General features: G+C 33.2%; 1 protein-coding gene across 14 annotated transcripts in view; it reads right to left on the reverse strand.

Moving 5' to 3' along the window:
• Nucleotides 1-366: 366 nt before the first annotated feature.
• LOC106057400 (rap1 GTPase-activating protein 1-like) overlaps nucleotides 367-19,262 on the reverse strand; it is a 508,422-nt gene continuing 489,526 nt past the window's right edge. For 11 of the 14 annotated variants that reach the window (XM_056007679.1, XM_056007676.1, XM_056007682.1 and 8 more), the window contains 18 exons: nucleotides 16,512-16,559; nucleotides 13,145-13,345; nucleotides 10,074-10,174; nucleotides 9,409-9,484; nucleotides 8,770-8,823; nucleotides 8,203-8,286; nucleotides 7,981-8,081; nucleotides 7,718-7,847; nucleotides 7,215-7,370; nucleotides 6,651-6,722; nucleotides 6,420-6,506; nucleotides 5,856-6,113; nucleotides 5,148-5,239; nucleotides 4,859-4,966; nucleotides 4,544-4,721; nucleotides 4,181-4,271; nucleotides 3,582-3,673; nucleotides 367-2,802 (listed from right to left, as the gene is read on the reverse strand). In XM_056007679.1, the coding sequence (XP_055863654.1) occupies nucleotides 2,659-2,802; nucleotides 3,582-3,673; nucleotides 4,181-4,271; nucleotides 4,544-4,721; nucleotides 4,859-4,966; nucleotides 5,148-5,239; nucleotides 5,856-6,113; nucleotides 6,420-6,506; nucleotides 6,651-6,722; nucleotides 7,215-7,370; nucleotides 7,718-7,847; nucleotides 7,981-8,081; nucleotides 8,203-8,286; nucleotides 8,770-8,823; nucleotides 9,409-9,484; nucleotides 10,074-10,174; nucleotides 13,145-13,345; nucleotides 16,512-16,559 (2,073 nt within the window). In that variant the 3' untranslated portion in view covers nucleotides 367-2,658. The remainder of the gene's footprint in view (nucleotides 2,803-3,581; nucleotides 3,674-4,180; nucleotides 4,272-4,543; nucleotides 4,722-4,858; nucleotides 4,967-5,147; nucleotides 5,240-5,855; nucleotides 6,114-6,419; nucleotides 6,507-6,650; nucleotides 6,723-7,214; nucleotides 7,371-7,717; nucleotides 7,848-7,980; nucleotides 8,082-8,202; nucleotides 8,287-8,769; nucleotides 8,824-9,408; nucleotides 9,485-10,073; nucleotides 10,175-13,144; nucleotides 13,346-16,511; nucleotides 16,560-19,262) is intronic. The other 3 variants (XM_056007677.1, XM_056007681.1, XM_056007680.1) reach the window with 3 other exon arrangements.

Consider the following 19,262-nt stretch of genomic DNA (forward strand, 5'->3'; position numbering starts at 1 on the left):
ACTCTACAAAGAATGAGACATGGAAAGTTGATCTTTCTTCTTTTGCAGCCCTTGTTCAGCTTTGAAGGTATTAGAAGTAAAGTTCCCCTTTCAGACATTGTATTCTATTTGGCAGATTATGTAAGGGTCATCGGTTTCTGTGGCCTATGGTTAACGAGGGTGTCATGTGGCCAGCACAACGACCAACCACCTTTACTTTTCCCCAACTAATGTTAGGTACCCATTAAAGCTGGATGGAGTATGAGGTGCCCGAGGATCCCGAAATTAAAAATCCCATTCTTGACCAGGATATGAACCCTGGACTCCCGGTTAGGAAGCCAAGCACTCCTTAAAGACATTTAAAGAAATCACAGACATTGACAAAGATTAAAGCCAATAGTTCATGTTTATTTTCTCTGGTCAATATTAAAACCTGTACAAAGTGTCAACATTTTACTTCATACATGCAAATATACAGAATTATTTACGTAGGTATAAACACAAAGCATTCTCTCCCTTAGACAGCAAGGAAAGTTCAATTATAATTCCCTCCCTTGAACTCAAGAAAACCAAATTATATTCAAACACACATAATTCCGTGTTAGTCTATCACAAATACATGAACACAGTTACTTCCCCATGATGTAAAACATTAAAAAAAAAAAGGACTATTGCACAAAGTAGATCAAAAACAAAACCTCTGGTCAATAAAATTTTTTTTTATAGTAGTTAATCTAATAATAATATTATTAATAAGCATAAAACTAAGTCCATGTCTTTTATTCAGGCAAAATAATCTATAGTATGACAAAAAATGCTAATATTAATAGTATAGATCTTGTATGAATTTGATAAAGTGTAAATTGCTGATGGACTGCAAGGAATGTTAAGGTTTTAATTTTTCTGTTGCACTTCCCTCATGATAATACAAAAAGTCACTAAAATTTGAGCAACATTAGATGTGAAAATATGGAAGTATTAAAAGGATGTGAAAATATATATAAGTATTAAAAGGATGAAATCTAATTCTGTAATAGGTTACATTTAAGATGACTATATTTAGAAAATGAAATCATTTTTTTTAAAGGTATGAAAGAAAATGTTTTTAATATGATCAGTTCTACTTCTACAGAACAAGAAGCAAGAATGAACATGTACCAAACTGAGGGGAATAACCCAAAACACTGTCCTATTCAAAGTACTGTTGTGAAGCCAAGTCAGTCATTCTACAGCATAAAGTACAGGATTTGTAAGAAATAGTGACAAAATTAGTTTTTAAGATTTTGTAGACTAGTTGATTCATAAATTGTAAAATGCTTTTTTTATAAATGAACTAAAAAAATATTAAAAACTTTACACCAGAAGTAAATGTTTATCTCCTAATGATACAATATCAAACAAATTCATGCCTGCAGCAGCTATTTCCAGAAGTATTTCTGACACCAATGTAACAAAAATTCAGATTTAAATTAAACAAATACCCTAATGATCCAAACTGAACAGTTCAATATGAAAATATATGAATATATGGATTTCTCTGCTGAAGACCACTGATATACCAACAAGGCTGGTGGATGATAAGTACATTAAATTATCACATAGTACATACAACATCACAGCAAATTGTTACTGACTAGAGACACTATGTACATGTTGTAACTAACAGTGAAACGTGATCAATACATACGATGTTTGCTTTTGTATTTAAAATCAAACTCTAGTATTGAACACCTTGGCTACAGACAACAATTAAAACCAAACACATAAACAATAATTAGTTTCAGAAGTAAAGCATATAACAATTTATAAAACTACATAAAATCATACAAAACTTGGAACAAATTTAATAGGTGAATAAAATCATTAAAAAAAATAGAATACATTTCAACAACACATAACAAAAGGGGGAGATGATAATGTGAATCAGGTTGTGTTGATGGGTCAATGTCTAGAAGTAGCTGAACTGAAGCACATTGGGTTACTGGATATCACCCAGATAATAAGACAAACATTTCATGGTATACAATAAAAACAATGATTGATATTGGAGCAATCGTCTAAGGCGCTTAATGAATGAACACTGTTTTGGTATTGAAATATTTATATGTATACTACGGTACCAGTAAAACCTTCTTTGTGTGTGTGCATATGTATGTAAGTGTTTAAATGATTGTGTATATGAGCATTTTCAGTCGTTTTTTTGTGGTTTTTCAAGTAAATAATGCAGGTCTATTTTGGTATTATCACAGACAGCACCATATAACCACACAATAATAACAGAGTTAATACTAATCAACAACATTTTATCATTGACTTTCTGATTTTTGTACACTAAGAAACTGAGGTGCAGGAATATAATAAAAAGATATCTAGCTCATGTTACAAGTTTCAAATTATTTTTAATAAATCCAAACCAGTGCAGAGTAGGGCTATGAATATCTAACTTAGTGTCCATAAAAAATTGAATCGTCAAAACTTTGAAATAGATATCACCAAAACACACATTGTAACGTTTTTTGTTTTACAGAAGCTCCTGTCAACATTAAAATATTTTAAAACAATATTTTATTTTCAAGTAGATATTTATATATATATATATATATTTATATATTATATTTATATATACTACATTTTTACAGTTCAGCAACATTAACTACACAAGATTTCTAGGTCTTTATGCTACGCAGAGGATGAATCCTCCATGACAATCTGCGTAGGTACTGAGCCTTCTTTATAAGCAGAGAGTTCATGTAAAGCACTGCGCAGTTCAGTAGTAAGAAGCATTTCCTGTTCTTTGAGGGACTTGATTTCTTTTTGTTGGGCCTGAAGATACAAAATAAATACAAATTGTAATATGCTTAGCAAACAGGTTTTTGCTGTTTAAAAAGAATTAAAAATTGTATTATTGAGGATATAAAATATTTTTAAATATGATTATATTCAATAAAATTGATTGGCTTTCAATTATGTTTTTTTTTCTTTAAAATAAATATGTTTATTCATAGAATAAAATGAATAAATGTTTCCACTACTAGTATAATTTCTACTGTTGATATAAGAAAATTAGGATATTTTAAGCAGTTTTATAAATGTTCTGAAAAATTCTTATAAAATAGAAAGTCTATTAATAAAATAAATAATAAATTATAGCTTTTATATACAGCACTACTTTCATGCTTATAGCATGCTCAGAGTGCTATGGTCCTATCTCATTTGTGGACCATTGGTGGCAGGGGGTAGCTGGGAGAAGGTTTTCCATGCTGCCTTTAGGCGCTCAGTATTTATAGATTAAGATTAATATCATTAGGATTAATGAATTTATAGTAAAAATACCAAATTATTTAAAAAGTCAAATTAATTTTTTGTGTAACTAAATTTAATTAAATTCATTTTCTTGTCATAAAATAATAAAAAAAAACCCAGCAGGAATTCTATACCTGTTAGTCTATAAAGTATGTAACCAAACAAAGCATTAGGAAACACAAAAGAAAATTTTTAAAATTGATAATTTAGTAGTTCCAAAACCTAGAAAAGCAAAACCTAGAAAAAAAAACTAGAATAAACAAAACCCTTCAAAATCACAAGTAAATAAGTTATCTTACCGCATGCTGACGTAACAGATCATGTTTTTCACTCTTTAGTTTGTGTACTTCCCCTCTCAGTTGGTCAATTTGACGCTGGAGGTGGTCATGCACTGGATAGCACAGAGTGGGAGGAGAGAGAAAGAGAGAATTATTCATGCATAACTTCAGAAAGCCTAAGAGGAAGTAAAAGCAAGATGATTATTGACTTAGAATAAAAAAATATGATTACAATTATTAACTATGGATTAGTATATCATATGTAAATTTAATTTGAAAAAAACTATTTTCTTTTAACATTTTCTCTATAGCAGCTCTATGTTAAATAAGAACCAATTTATTTTTATTATCATTTTCCAACAGAAGAAATTCTTTTTGATAGAGTAAGTATTGAAGATTATTAGTCTAATATTAACTGTAACTGGATAAAATTTCATTTAAAGAATATATTTTTTAAATTCTTTGTTTATTTTAATGTAAGAACTAAAAATAAAATTCACTAAAAAAAATAAAAGGTAAATTATGCCGAGATAGTCATGCCAAAGTTGCAGCTTGGTTTTTGAAGCTAAAGGTTTAAAGGATAAAAACAACAACACAAGTGCACTTATAAATCAACTTACCATCACTTTCTAATGAAAAAACATACTCTCCAGTGTAAGGAGTTGAGTTGTGTGTAGTTATATTTGGTGTTCCTGTTGAGGACATACTTTCCTGAAAAACAACCAAGAACAGTTTGATAAACTAAACCAATTTCTTTTAAACAGTGACACATACTCTCCATCAAGCACACATAAACACAAAAGGATTCAATTATAATTAATTAAACATTCTAAATGATATGATATTTTTTTTTATGTGGAGATTGGTATTTATGTTGGTTTAATAGTTATACATTCCTAAAAATAATGTTAAACATTAAAGTCAAAATGTAAATGCTTAACAAATTAGGCCTATTAAAAAAGTTTGAAGAGTCAAATGCTAACCATTACCATGCCTGTATCCGAATCTTCAAGGTTGCTGTTTTTGATATTATTGGCTCCATTGTTGCCAATATTGTTATTGATATTGCTGTTATTGTTGTTGTTTGCTGCAGGGAACTCCTCCATGCTGTTAAAACTGCTTTCAGAGTTGGAGCGTGATATGAGGATCAGTTGGTTTGTTCTGAGAATAAAAATTCACTTTTTAAAGTAAATCTAGAAGTATAGAAAACAAATTTTAGATAATAATACATTGTAATTCCATATGGACAAAAAAGTTTATAAAACTTTTTTTTTACATACAGAGAGAAGATAACAAACCTTGTTGTTGAAGACACAGAGCTAGGGCTTGATTGTGGACTTGGTGGTGGACTAGCACAAGCCTGATAATTGAGACCTGTATGTGTGCTGTTATCTAGTCTCAGATTCCTGCAAGATAAATAACAACTACTTAAAAACATTGTAGACGATTTTCTGCCCAGTCCATAACATGAAATTTTAATAAACAACATGACAAAATATGATAAATGTGACATGTTCACAATGATTTAGAATTATTATCATTTAAATGAATCTTAAGATAAAATTGAACTTGGTCAAAAATACATACCCTTTACTATCCCTGTTAGATTTTGGCTGCTTTTCAAAAGAAGAAGAATATTGTCTGACTAAATTTCTAGGTGTTGATGGTGACTTGCGTACCTTTAAAGTAAAAAATATGTCAAAAACTTGAATAATTAAAAAAACAACAACAAGTAAATTATAAAAATAACAAGTATGATATAAAAAATCCTTTTTGAATATCAAAGCTTATATTGAATGAAATTGCATCATTTATTTTGAATCAATCCTGTAGTTAATTTTTTAATAAATCTAGACTAAAATTAATACATTTGTGCTATTGAAAATATTTATCACTTTTGTATAGCCTAACTTCATGCTTATAAAATGCTCAGTGCAATGAGATATAAAAGTACTTATAAAAATTGAAGGTTTTATAGTCACCATAGTCCAAAAAACTCTATACCCCTTAACTAAGCACATTTTTTATAAAACAAAATAAATTAATTACAACTTATTGATGAATTAAATTTGTTAATTTTTTTAATGATTCATGTGTTGTCATCATAAATGAATAATTGTGCAAAGATTCAACTTAATCAGAGAATGGCAAGTGGGAGAAATAACTGTTACTAGATTCCAGACAGAATGAATTGATAAAAGCTTTTGTATAAATGCTCACAATTTTTCTTAACATAGAAAAATGACAATTTAAAAGTATGTGCTAGTTCAATGTGAAGTAAGTTGAGAGACTTACTGGTGAGTTGGTTCCCTTGTCATCTTCACCTACAGTTGCTAATGAGCCTTGCAAACCATTCAGCTTTTTCTGTGCTGTGAGAGCACTTGATTCTAAGCTCGGACTCCTGCCTTTGCCACTAAAAGCTCGCTTCACAGAGTCTAGAAGTCGGCTTCCTTCTTGTTTTGGATTCTGTGCTGCAGTGATGCCATAGAGTTCTAGATTACGTTTATGGAGATCATGGTATAGAGATTCTAGTAAGGAGACCCGAGTTCGGTCCTGTGACAAATACAAATCCACTTGGTATAAGATATAAGTTATATGGACTTAATAAAATATTGGTTTTTAAAAATAATTAAATATAATTTTTCCCATTTTTTAATAAGTAGCATAAATTGTGTCTATATGTAGGCCTAATACATTTTTTTTTATAGTGCTCTTATGAAAAATTGTAAATACAAAGTTTAAATTCAAAATAAAAAAATTATATATAGGCCTATATATATAAGTTACCATATTGCAGTATATGTAATTTAATTATATATGAATGAAGAAAAAATTCAAAATCATATCAAAATCACTTACTCCTAGTTTAGCAAACTGATCTGCCTTGTAACAGGCCAACTCAGCATTGATAAGTTTAGTTAGAAGAAAGTCTCTAAAGTCTTCACCCTATGTCAAATACAAGTGAAAAGACAATAACAGTTTTGCATTAATAGAATTTTGTAGCTGACGTTTTATAGAACTAAGAAGTATAATGAAGACTTTCAAGTTATTGGGACATTTTATGGCTTAGTTTAGAACTTAACCACTTACAGATACAAATTCTGCCGGCTGCGGCAACAATGGATAAAACCTTGGAACATCTTTTCTGGCAGCAACAGAGATCTAGAGTAGGAAGACAACATTGTGTGACTATGAAAAAAAAAGGAGAAATTTCAAACAAGACAACTAACCAAAATAAATCCATAAATTCCCTTATTTTATAACTCATCAATTACTATACCTACAATGTTTATAACTAAAGAGTACCTCAGAAATTTTAATGCTCTGAATTTCATTTATATATATATATTTTATAATATATATATATATATATATATATATATATATATATATATATATAATAAAAGTTTAGTATAAACATTAAGAGCCTGTCTCTATGGAAAAGCTTGATGCAAAGAAGTAGGCCTAGTATTCCAAATTAAATTAAATGACAGCAAAATAGAACACAAAATGTTTGTAAGGTAAAAACTGAGACCTTTATAAGAGTTTCCCATTGCACAGAAGGGTTGCTTTAATTTTTTATTTAAAATAGATTAAATTAAATTTATTAAATAGATCATGGCTTAAAATAATGTTTTATTGACTATGATTTACCTTATATCTAGGTGGTTCAGACTCAGAGTTAACAGGCTGGACAACAATAAAACAGTGAAGGAAATGAGAGGCAATCATATCTGGCACAAATGGAGTATTTTCCTCTTGGAAAACCATAGCTACAATATCATTTCCAATGTGGCGCTTTCGTTGCAACTGAAAAAATAAACAAATTATTCAACTACAATATCTTGCTAAAATTTTTTATCTTTTCTTCTATAATATTATATTTTGTAGTTCTATTACTTATATTATAATAAGACATAATAAATAATTATATTAAGACGTAATAAATAATTATATAATCTGAAATAAATTAACTCATTATGCTTGACACAGAAGATATCTATAACAGTAATTATTATAATAGTGTAGTAATTAATTTGAAAAAATGAATTTCAGAAGACATATTGTGCAGTTAGGAGCTACTTTTCAGAACCTTTTTGAAAAATTATGAATTATGAGAAAAGAGAGAAGAGAAAGTGTACATCGAATATGTTTACCTGTTGAGCATCACCCTCTGTATATGGAAGTAAGGTGGATACATGAAACATTATCTCCTTTCCATTGTATTGAGTGTAAACAGATTCAGCTCCTGTTTGGCAGTGAGTTGTGTCTAACCCTCCTCTAAACCTGAGATATTGTAAGAAAAACATGACATAAATTCATTGAGAAACAAAAATTACTTTAAAAAAATTGCTTCTACCAATTGTGGGCCTTATTTTAAAAAGTCCTAATGTGATCATCATTACTTATGTTTTCTCACCCTTTGAAATTTTTCAGTTGTACTCTGTCACCAATGGTATCAAGGAAAACATCCATTGCAGGACTGTGTGTTTTGTTTCCAAAGAGTTCTTCCTCACTAGTCTATTAAGACAGAAAAACATAAGATAGTTATGAAACCTACAATAAACTTCTAGCAGAGCACATTATTTTTTTGTTTTAAAGAGGAGAGAGAATTTCAATATTTGTAATGACTGTAACTGACCTGTCCTTTTCTTTGGTAAATAATTCCAAATTTAAATTTATGTGTCAGTACATGCTCATCATAGCTCATCACAAGCTCTGAGCCCTGGTGGAAATACATGAGAAATACATTAATAAGAGCTAACATTGGTTTCAAAGATTATAATTCTGAATCAGTGTTTAGTTAAGACACCTTTTACATGATTTTAACTCTTTTTGAAAGATGAGGCATACAAAAAAAAGTTTATACTTTCAAGTTTCTTATAAAATAGATATAGCTATACATTATTAGTAAATAACAAAATTTAGCTATAAATTATTTATAAATAAAAAAATAAACCCACAATAGGTGGCCAACTAATAGCACAATTTACCAATTTTAATCTCATTCAGCCAAATGTAAATTATCTTATAAATGCTTTTAATATTGCCAGATAAAATAAATGTATTTCTACATGCCATAGAAAGTAGATTTAATGTAAGCTTTATTATATAAATCTATAGATTTGTAGTTTTGATTGGATTTTTTTATTGTTGTAGTTTTTTTTCACTATGATCTTATCTAGATTGAAATTTCAGTAAAACACACCTTCAATGAGAGAACTGGGTGGAATCTATCAGTAGTGATTTCATCACAAATACACTGCAAATGAAAAGATATAGATGACAAATACTTCTAAATTAATAAGTAGATTTATATTCAAATCAAAGATTAATATAGAATCTAAATCATAAAATTAAGCACATTCTTGATCAAGATCATAACAATATAAGAGATGGATCTACATAGAGTTAGACTAGACAATTTTACACAGTAATTCTAAAAAGAAAATAAAAAACATAAAAGTTTAATCTAATGTTTCATGTAGGCCTTGATATTTCTTTTTTTTGTAAAATTAAACATATTTTTAAAAATAATTTCAATTTTATTTTTATACAACTTTATACAATTAAAAATGGCAGCTTAATCTTTTCAATAGCAAGTTTATTTGCTTTCTTTCTTATAACATGAAGTATTTTTAGCAATTTTTTGTGTGTGTAAAACTGTGGATAGCCTACAAAATGTAACACTTTGCACAAAAGATATTTGCTTGAAATTGTTATGCTACTTAATGTTTTCTTAATCATTTAGCAAAGGAAACTGTCACCATGTGCTGTTAAATAATTATTTTAGATATTATAATATAATGCTAAATCGAGATTTGTTTGGAGTTATCTAAATAAACACCTTGGCAATTTTGGCAGGATTTGGTGCTTCAATGGAAACAGAATGTAAAATTTCTTGTCTTGTACAAAATCGAGTTCTGTTAAAGAAAAAATAAAATTTAAAAAATAAAAATATTATAAAGCTTTTCATAATATTTGATCTAATTTAAACTTAATATGAATATTTGGATACCATTATGACACAGAGTTATGTCTTGAGCTTAATTAAATACAGCCTATTTGTCAATAGATCTAAATCTATATATTTTGTGAGTAATATGAGGTATTTAAAGTTTTAGTTTAAACTACTTTAACTAGGAAACATTTAATTGTTTTTTTTGTTTTTTTTTCAAATTTATTTAATATGAGAAAGAAATGAAATATCACCCAATGTAGGTTATTTAAAATTATTTGTAAAGTGCAGTATGCTATTTTTATATAACCTAATGAAAAGTTTAAAAAAAAAACAACTACACATGGTTCTTGAGATTCTATTACTGGTTCCAATGAAATTCAAATGTTGACAGTTTCTATGCCAACTTGGATGAAATGTACTTTAATGAAATAAGGTCATTGTGTTTTTATAGATCAGTGAGAAGTCTAGAAGTCGGTTTTATTTCTAGCACATTCTTTTAGCTGGAGCTGGCGTTTTTTATTTTTCAGAAACAAAAAAATCAAATAACAAACCTGACAATGGCGTTAATGCAGTCCGTAGTCACCGACTCTGCTTTTACAGACAGCACTATCGGACCCACAACTTCATCAAAGGCGTAGTAGTTAAAATGTTCCTGTTAAAAAGATATAAGTTATTAACAGAGCTAGAAGAGGAAACAGGTTAGAACTAAACAGCAAAACAAGACAGTTCTTAGAAAAAAAAATGCTTAGAAAAAAATACTTTCAAAAAACAAAACAACAAAGCTTATATTAAGTGTAATTGTATCAATTAGTTTGGATCAGTCATATAATTATACTTACTATTCACTTTGACATAATAAATCTGTGCGATTAGAAATAGTTTTACCAAATGTTTCTGTTTTGCTTTTAGCATTCTCAATGTGCTTTGACCCTATCACTTGACTGGACCAGTTGGGAAAGTGGGAGGGAAGAAGGGGGGGGTATCTTGGTGAGTGTTTACATGATCGCTTTTTTTAATGCATAAAAAAAAGTTCAATAAGGGTTCAATAGTCCTCAGGGGGAATAATTCAACATATACCACCACAACGGTCAAGTAGGCTACCCATGCGTCTCCCTCCGCTAACCTTTAGGCGTTCAGCAAAAACATATAGCATTCATTTGCCCAGAAGTTTGTTGGACCGTGACCTGCACATTAGCATCCTCCTTTTTCGATTAATTAATTAGGTTTCATTTTAATTTCAAGAAAAAAAAATTGACATAAACGAAAGTTATACTTTTAAGACATTACTTCCTAATGAGTATTGGTGAAGTTAAAAGTTTCTCTGAACTCTTGTGGCAATATTCATAGACCACTGAAGCGAGTGACGTTAAGAATGTAATGAGTTAATGTTATGAGTACATGATTAAGAATGTAATGAGTTAATTTTATGAGCACATGATTAAGATTGTAATGAGTTAATGTTATTAGTACATGATTAAGATTGATAGTTTGTAATAGCTGCAATCTTTCTTAATACACGAACTTAAGAAACAGTAAGATTTTACAAAGGATCCTCCAACAGAACGTAATGTTGACGTCTGATATTTTCTATCCGTATTTGTGAAATGATAACATTAAATCTACTTAGTTCTTTGTTTTCTTGAAAACGGAAAAAAATAAAGTGAACTGTTTATTTTTTAAAAGAAAGTGTTCACATTAAGGCAAATTTGTTATGCTGTCCAGTGGTCAGACACGTGACTTTTAAATAGCCTTTTTGGGTAAAATTTAATTATATAGTTGGGAGTCTTCTTGAAATTTGGGAAAATGAAGGGAGATGAAGAGAGAGAGAGGAGAGAGAGAGAGAAAGAGAAAGAAAGAGAATGATACAAAGAAAGAGAGAGAGAAAGAGGAGGAGAGAGAAAGAATGAGAAAGAGAGAGAAAGAGAAAGAGAGAGAGAAAGAGAAAGAGAGAGAAATAGAGAGAAAGAAGAAGGAAAAGAGAGAGAAAGAGAAAGAGAGAGAAAGAGAAAGAGAGAGCCAGAGAGAGAATGATAACAAGAAAAGTGTATGTTGAGTTGTGATGTAGGCGATAATTAGATAAGTCTAAGTCTACACGTTACAGGTCATGTTTACCCGCATTTCGCAATTAAAAATTTTACTCGGTCCAGATATAAAATACAGGCCATAGACGTCATACACGTTAAAACACGGGATTTGTGACGTCCAACATCCATGACATCCGCGACGGATGACGCAATAAAACAAAAAAAACAAAACATTAACAACAAAAAAAAACAACCCAGTAACTCCTAAGAGCATTAGCAAACTCCATCAATGACCTGGGAATGAATGCAAACAAGGCAAAAACTGAATAGCAAACTACGATGAAGTGAACACTATGGACCGAGATTTGTGGCAAAGGTTTGACAACAATCTTCAGTCAACTCCGTGAAGTCTCATCAGCGAAAGTGCATGCAGTATCTTTCCTTCTATAGTTGAACTCTAGACCTAATAATGTCTGTGTTTGTACTTGACAGTAAGGGGATGTTTCCGCTGCCTCAATGTTTTCAAGACTTTGTTTTAGAACAGCTAGACTAGATGGACTCAGTCTTTGTCATCCTATACAACAATCCTAAAATGCCTATTCAATGGCGAACAGAGTATGTTGCAGCCTATACACTTAGCTTGACGACAGGTATATGCAGTGGCGTTACTTCTGGTGGGAGAGTGCCGAAGCGGGTAACATCATTCAGTTGGAGACACCAAAGCGAAAAGAGATGTTTATTTTAGTAAGCAGACTTTATTTAAAACAAATTTACATAAATTATAAACTTAAACAAGCTTCAGCACGTGTAATAGTAAAGGTTGCTTTTATTGGAAAGTATTTTGGGAGAAAGTGATTCAGGGATGACACTAACCCAGCAACCCCTCTGTGTATGAGTGAATACATTGCTAAGGTAGGCGAATGTATACAACAATAATTTTGACTATGCATATTACTAATAGGTTAGATAAAGATAATGTCTACACATGCAGAGTTACTATTAACATATTGTAGAGAGGCGGCCTTAAGGGGTGGCAAGTGGGGGGTAACCACCTCAGAGGAGGCCCCGCAAAGCAGAAAGGTTGTTGATTTCTCCATGCAACATGTTTCTGAATCAGTAGTTACGTTGATTAAAGGCGTAACTTTATCAATATCAGAGGACCGTGGACAAAATCAGGCAAGCAAAATCCTACCTGCAAACGGCCAATAGTACAGTACCAACGTAAGGTACTCGGCCAATAGTACAGTACCAACGTAAGGTACTCGGCCAATAGTACAGTACCAACGTAAGGTACTCGGCCAATAGTACAGTACCGACGTAAGGTACTCGGCCAATAGTACAGTACCGACGTAAGGTACTCGGCCAATAGTACAGTACCGACGTAAGGTACTATGTTCTTTAACAATAAGACGGACGAGGTAGTAGTCCTATTTATGCTCACCTGTCTGTTAGCGTGATGAGGTACGGTATAAATAGTCTAGGCTGGGCTCACCTATTTGCACTCGCCCTGGGCCCAGCGCATGGTACTCGCTCCACGTACTGCTAAGGCCGCCTCTGACACATAACATGAACATACATCCATTGCATTGCATACATACCTTGCCGTAAAACTCACACCTATAGCACTGCGCCGTGAAGTCAGTGTCGATGCTCAGTTCACTGGCGCTAGGGTGCAAGGAGGAGATGGACTCGTGCACATTGTCCTCTTCAGAAGTGAAGAACCCCTCGCTCCCTTCCATCCAGTAACCGCCCCTAGGTGGTAGTACAATCATTGGGTAAGGTGGACCTGCCTGGAGAATCTGTTGAATAGAGACATAGACAATTTTAGAAAAAGACCAGTGCAATGATGTAAATATTGTTGTTAAAAAGCTAGTGTTTAGAGAACTTCCTTTAGACTCCACAGAGTGACGTACATTTTGAAATCGCAACATTTGCAGGTACATTACAAAAACTAAATCGTCATAAAATGACGTGCAGTTTCACATTTAGGAGACCGACGTCTACATTCACTCTAGAGAGGCCTAATCTCATAATGGCCACACAGTTTTGTGTACATCAACTGTTGAAAGAATGGCCCCACAAAATTATGTAGGCTTTCTATAGCATTGATCATTGAGGAAATACTTTATTTTACCACAATCAAAATTACATATGAAAAAAAAAAAGAGATTATACATATCGCATATGAAGGAAAGATAGCATGGACGGCTGCCTGGTCGTGCGGTATGCGCGCTAGACTGTAGATTGGTTGTCTCGATGGTCAAGGGTTCAAACCCTGCCAGCTGCCATCCCATTCCCCGTTATCCTGCTGGAAGTTAATTGACTTAGAAAGTAAGTTATCTTGACCTCTGAGGGAACACTTGAAACTTGAAACATTGGACAAACAAACATGGTTTAACATTGTTCATATGTAAAGGATCTTGTTACACATATTTAGTAGCGGACCTTTCACTTTTTCTCTCTAGAAGTGTATACCACGTTCTCATGGAATTCTTCATTTTCTCATTAGTATTTTTTTGTTCTCCTGTTATGGTTAAGCTTGTTATCAGAAAATGTTTTATTTAGTCTAGAAGCAAAGGGGAATGCAGGCTCTTTTATAGATCACAAAGTAAAGTTTATACAACCAAACATTAATTTAATTTAATGAGGTCAATTCAACGATGGTATCGTCAATTAGGAGAGAAAGAGTTAAAGTCACTGTAAGACAAAGTGTTTTCTCAACCTGGGGAGAACTGGACAGAGTGGAACAAAACATTGTACTACTAAGATGTGACTAAACAATACATTATGTAGGCCTACTGTACACTTTGTTTTACTGTTTCTCTACCCAGTCTAGAAAGATATATAAGCCTCGATATGTGTCTTATAGTTTCATTATAATTCGACATTAACTGTATAGAAAAGCAAACAAACCACAGCGAGAAGTGTGTACTGTGCTCAGCATGAAGACTATACACAAGCCGGTCCAAAGTCATAACTCTGAATTTCAGCACATATTATCAACACGTCAATATATGTGAGCTGGGCTCTATGACTATTTACCTACTACACACAACACACACATAACCTACGAGCACGTCAACACCTATTGAGTAATTAGACTTATGTGCAATGTAGTTTTTTTTTCTTTAGTATGCATCAGCGTTAAAACGCCATATGACTCCTCCCCACCCCCCATCTGATTTGTATATCTAGTTGTGATATGTTGATGTGGGTCTGCGGTCCTCTATTGATCACATACGACCCGATTTACGTCAAAGAAGGAAAAAAAGTTTTTGACTATCTCCACCTGTTACTTCCAGAGGCGAGCAGATAGCTGCAGTGACAATGGAAATTTATACTTGAATAAAAAAAAAGTTCCCCTTTCAGACCTTGCGATCTTTGTGGCAGATGATGTAAAGGTCATCTGTTTCTGTGGTCCACGGGTAAGGAGGGTGTCATGTGACCAGCACAGTGACCAGCCGCCTTTTAATTTTACCCAATTAATGTCTAGTATACATAGCGCTGGGTGGACTCAGAGACGCCCTAAAGATCCTGCAATTATTAATCCCAGTCTTCGTAAGTATTCGAACCCTGGACTCTTCGGTTCGGGAGCCAAGCGCTTTACCACTCAGCCACCGCGCCTCTAATATATAAAAAAGGGGTTCGGGTAATATTTTTAACATTATGCTGGGAGGTGAATCCTATAAAGAAAATTTATTTATCTATAAAAACGCTTATTAAATAAATAGCTTTACAATGAAATACATATTGTCCTTCTCGTACATCGCCCCTGCTCATTTTAAGATTATATCTTCTTATCACTGAGGAGAGAGAGGGAGGGAGAGAGAGAGAGAGAGAGAGAGAGAGAGAGAGAGAGAGAGAGAGAGAGAGAGAGAGAGAGTATAATAAAAGAAATTTAACATAATATTTATAAATATAACAATGAAAAATCTTCATATGCAATTTCATTTGACATACCCTAGTACATACCCTAGTACATACCCTAGTACATACCCTAGTACATACCCTATGTTACAAACCATAAACTACACACTATATTACAGACCATATGCTACATACTGTTGTGGTGGTTTACAGATCTAGTCGACTTTGATGTAGAACAAGATGATGTTGATTCTTTGTAGATCTAATGTTATCCGTGAGTACGTAATTTCAACCTCCACCCCAAATAAACCCAACTTCTATTTCTTAAATCATTCTCTACGGGCAACCTGCGACTGGCACAACAAAAACTCGACGTCTCCACCTTTGATATGTGGATGTAATCAAACGGGAACTCCAAGCAGTGGACATTGATGTTGACTACTGGGAAGACATTGCCCTAGACCGCACTATGTGGAGAGAGATGGTGAATGGTGATATAAAAGCTATGACATCAGAAGAAAAGCGAGTCACACGAAAAATGTCTGGTTTTTCTACCACCAAACCAAATGCCACCTTTACCTGCCTTGTATATGGACGTGAATGTCTGTCCAGAAAATAGCTCTCACAAGGAAAACAAAAGTCTAAGAAATGAACCATTGAACTGAGTCCGATATATATATTTACTTCACACGGAATAAGAAACACATTTCAGATATAACCATGCAGTGTAACACAAACAAAAGGTGTTCAAGTTGATACGCGGTGGCTGAGCTGTAAAGCGATTGACTTTCGAACCGGGGATCCCGGGTTCGAATCCTGGTGAAGACTGATTTTTATTTCGGAATCTTTGGGCATCTCTGAGTCCACTCAGCTCTAATGGGTACCTGACATTAGTTGGGGAAAAGTAGAGGAGGTTGGTCGTTGTGCTGGCCACACGACTCCCTCGTTAACCGTAGGCCACAGAAACGGATGACCTTTACATCATCTGCCCTATAGACCACAAGGTTTGAAAGGGGAATTTTACTTTTATTGTTACACACATCCCACTACCATCACAGTAAATGTAATGATACGCATCTATATAGATCTAGTCCTTACCTGTTGAATATTTTGTCTTTGATCTTCATTGACGACAGGTGCAGGTGACTGGGAAAAAACAAAGAAGTACATTAACTACAATTGTTATATAAAAAAAACAAGGGTTCTTTTTTAAAACGTTTTATTGATTGAATTAAACGAAATATAGGAGAAATAGATTCTTATAAAGAGGTGAAGTGGAAGAGGAGCATTTACTGTTGATTAGGATGACTGAAGTGACGCTGAAAGGAATTACACAATTAGACTTTATTTTCTCGTTGTGTTTTAGAAGGAGTATCTTTACAGAGGCAGGGGGAGAGACCAGGAAGGGAATAAGGGAGAATAGAGAAACTAGTTTGGGAGAGGTATAGAGATGGTAAAGAGAGGTATAGGGAGGTAAAGAGACGTAAAGAGAGGTAAAGAAAGGTATAGAGAGGTGAAAAGAGGTATAGAGAGGTGAAGAGAGGTATAGAGGATTGAAAGAAAGTGGAAGAGAGCGAGAAAGAGAATGGGCAGAGAAGTGTGGGAGAAAAAAGAGACTTGAAAGGAAAGGGGAGGTATTGGGGAAAGTGGTGACAGGTTGAAAGCGGAAGAGAGAGAGGAGAGAGAGATACAATTAGAGATAGGAGCCATTGAGTGAGAGGTGCAAGAAACAAAATGAGAAAATCGTACTAAGAGAGAGAGAGAGAGAGAGAGAGATGCATAAAAAGGAATATACTACAGTACATGTTTAAAGATAATTTGGTAGAAATGAATGATAACATTAGTTTTCTAAATTATTGGCTACAAAAGTCAACGTACAGATTAGGAATCAAAATAAGATTGAAACTTCTCCTAGACGTTTGAGAACTACACTAAAATCATGCAAAACTATTCTGTAGAAAATGCAACAACAAACGTCACTTAAACTCAAAGTTTAGGAATGAACAATTTCAAATGTTGTTCAATAACCTATTACTAAAGAAATGACTTTAAAATCGAAAGGATTTCCGCTATTTGCATGTTTAATTTCAACATCGCAATTTATAATAATTAGAATTCAGAGTAAATATTAACAAAATGTCCCTGCTATTCAACCATTGAGTTATTTGGAGTTAGGAATTTTCTGTAGATATTATGGGCCATGAAACTCACTCTTGGCTTTTTTGTCTTGTTCAGCTGTGTACATTTTATGTTTTAATATGTTTGTATCGGTATTTACAGAAGAAGGTGACATATTTCTATGTGCAGATGCAGGTGAATGGAACAAAATTGTGTATGACGGGTGTGTTGCATTGTATGTGCTGTTATGTGTATGACGGGTGTGTTGCATTGTATGTGCTGTTATGTGTATGACGGGTGTGTTGCATTGTATGTGCTGTTATGTGTATGACGGGTGTGTTGCATTGTATGTGCTGTTATGTGTATGACGGGTGTGTTGCATTGTATGTGCTGTTATGTGTATGACGGGTGTGTTGCATTGTATGTGCTGTTATGTGTATGACGGGTGTGTTGCATTGTATGTGCTGTTATGTGTATGACGGGTGTGTTGCATTGTATGTGCTGTTATGTGTATGACGGGTGTGTTGCATTGTATGTGCTGTTATGTGTATGACGGGTGTGTTGCATTGTATGTGCTGTTATGTGTATGACGGGTGTGTTGCATTGTATGTGCTGTTATGTGTATGACGGGTGTGTTGCATTGTATGTGCTGTTATGTGTATGTGTTTAAAAGCGGCGTAGCTAGGAATTTGCCTTCATTTGGGGGCTCGGAGTCTGTAGGGGCCTCTGCATTTGGGGGCTCGGAGTCTGTAGGGGCCTCTGCATTTGGGGGCTCGGAGTCTGTAGGGGCCTCTGCATTTGGGGGCTCGGAGTCTGTAGGGGCCTCTGCATTTGGGGGCTCGGAGTCTGTAGGGGCCTCTGCATTTGGACATTGGACATTATGATATGAGATAATGTACGTAATATTTAATGTAAAAAAAATTGGAACACTCATTTGGGGACCCCCTTCAAGTGTGGGTCAAGGGGTGATTTTCAAATTTTCCCCCTCCACCCTCCTCCATAGCTACACCACTGGTGTTTAAACAGGGGTAAAACTGTTAAACGTAACAATTCAAAGCTAGAACAAACCTATAATTAGACCATCCTAAATCTAGACTCAACCCAGAATAAGACCAGAATCCAACCTTAAATAAAGCTAGAATGAGGCAATAAGACATGTATCTGGAACTTGTTAAAAACAAAATGAAACTGAAGACCTAGATTAACTAACTCTGCACAATGTACGTAAACCCAACCAGGACATCTGTAATTAAATCTGAACTAGCAACCTTGAAAGGATTCTCTTTGTCTTCTTCAGAATAATACAGAACCAAAAAAAAAATCAAAAAAAACAATTTGTCCACGCAAAAAAAAATCATTGAACTATTGAGGTGAATGCTCGACTGATCATGCAAACATCACGTTGGAATGTGGGTCATAGAGCTGGTATTGCCTGGAATAGAGGCTTGTTACTAGATCTAGACCCAGATTTGCACAGGTTGTATTTTAAAAAAATGTTTGGTCAGGAAAAATGAATAGGCTAAAGCTGTAAATTATTGGAGTAATAATAAATGTAATTATTCAAAAAGAGGAAAACTAATTAGAAATGCGACAATTTAAAAAAAAAGAACAATTAAATGATAATTTGGAATTCTAAAAATTTCTTATTAAAAATGATATGTCACTATGCTTTATTTTGATATCATTATTTAAGAACAATATTGTAACTTTAGGTATATCTTACAACTAAAC

The sequence above is a fragment of the Biomphalaria glabrata genome, chromosome 13, assembly GCF_947242115.1.
Source record: "Biomphalaria glabrata chromosome 13, xgBioGlab47.1, whole genome shotgun sequence".
Lineage (NCBI taxonomy): Eukaryota > Metazoa > Mollusca > Gastropoda > Planorbidae > Biomphalaria > Biomphalaria glabrata.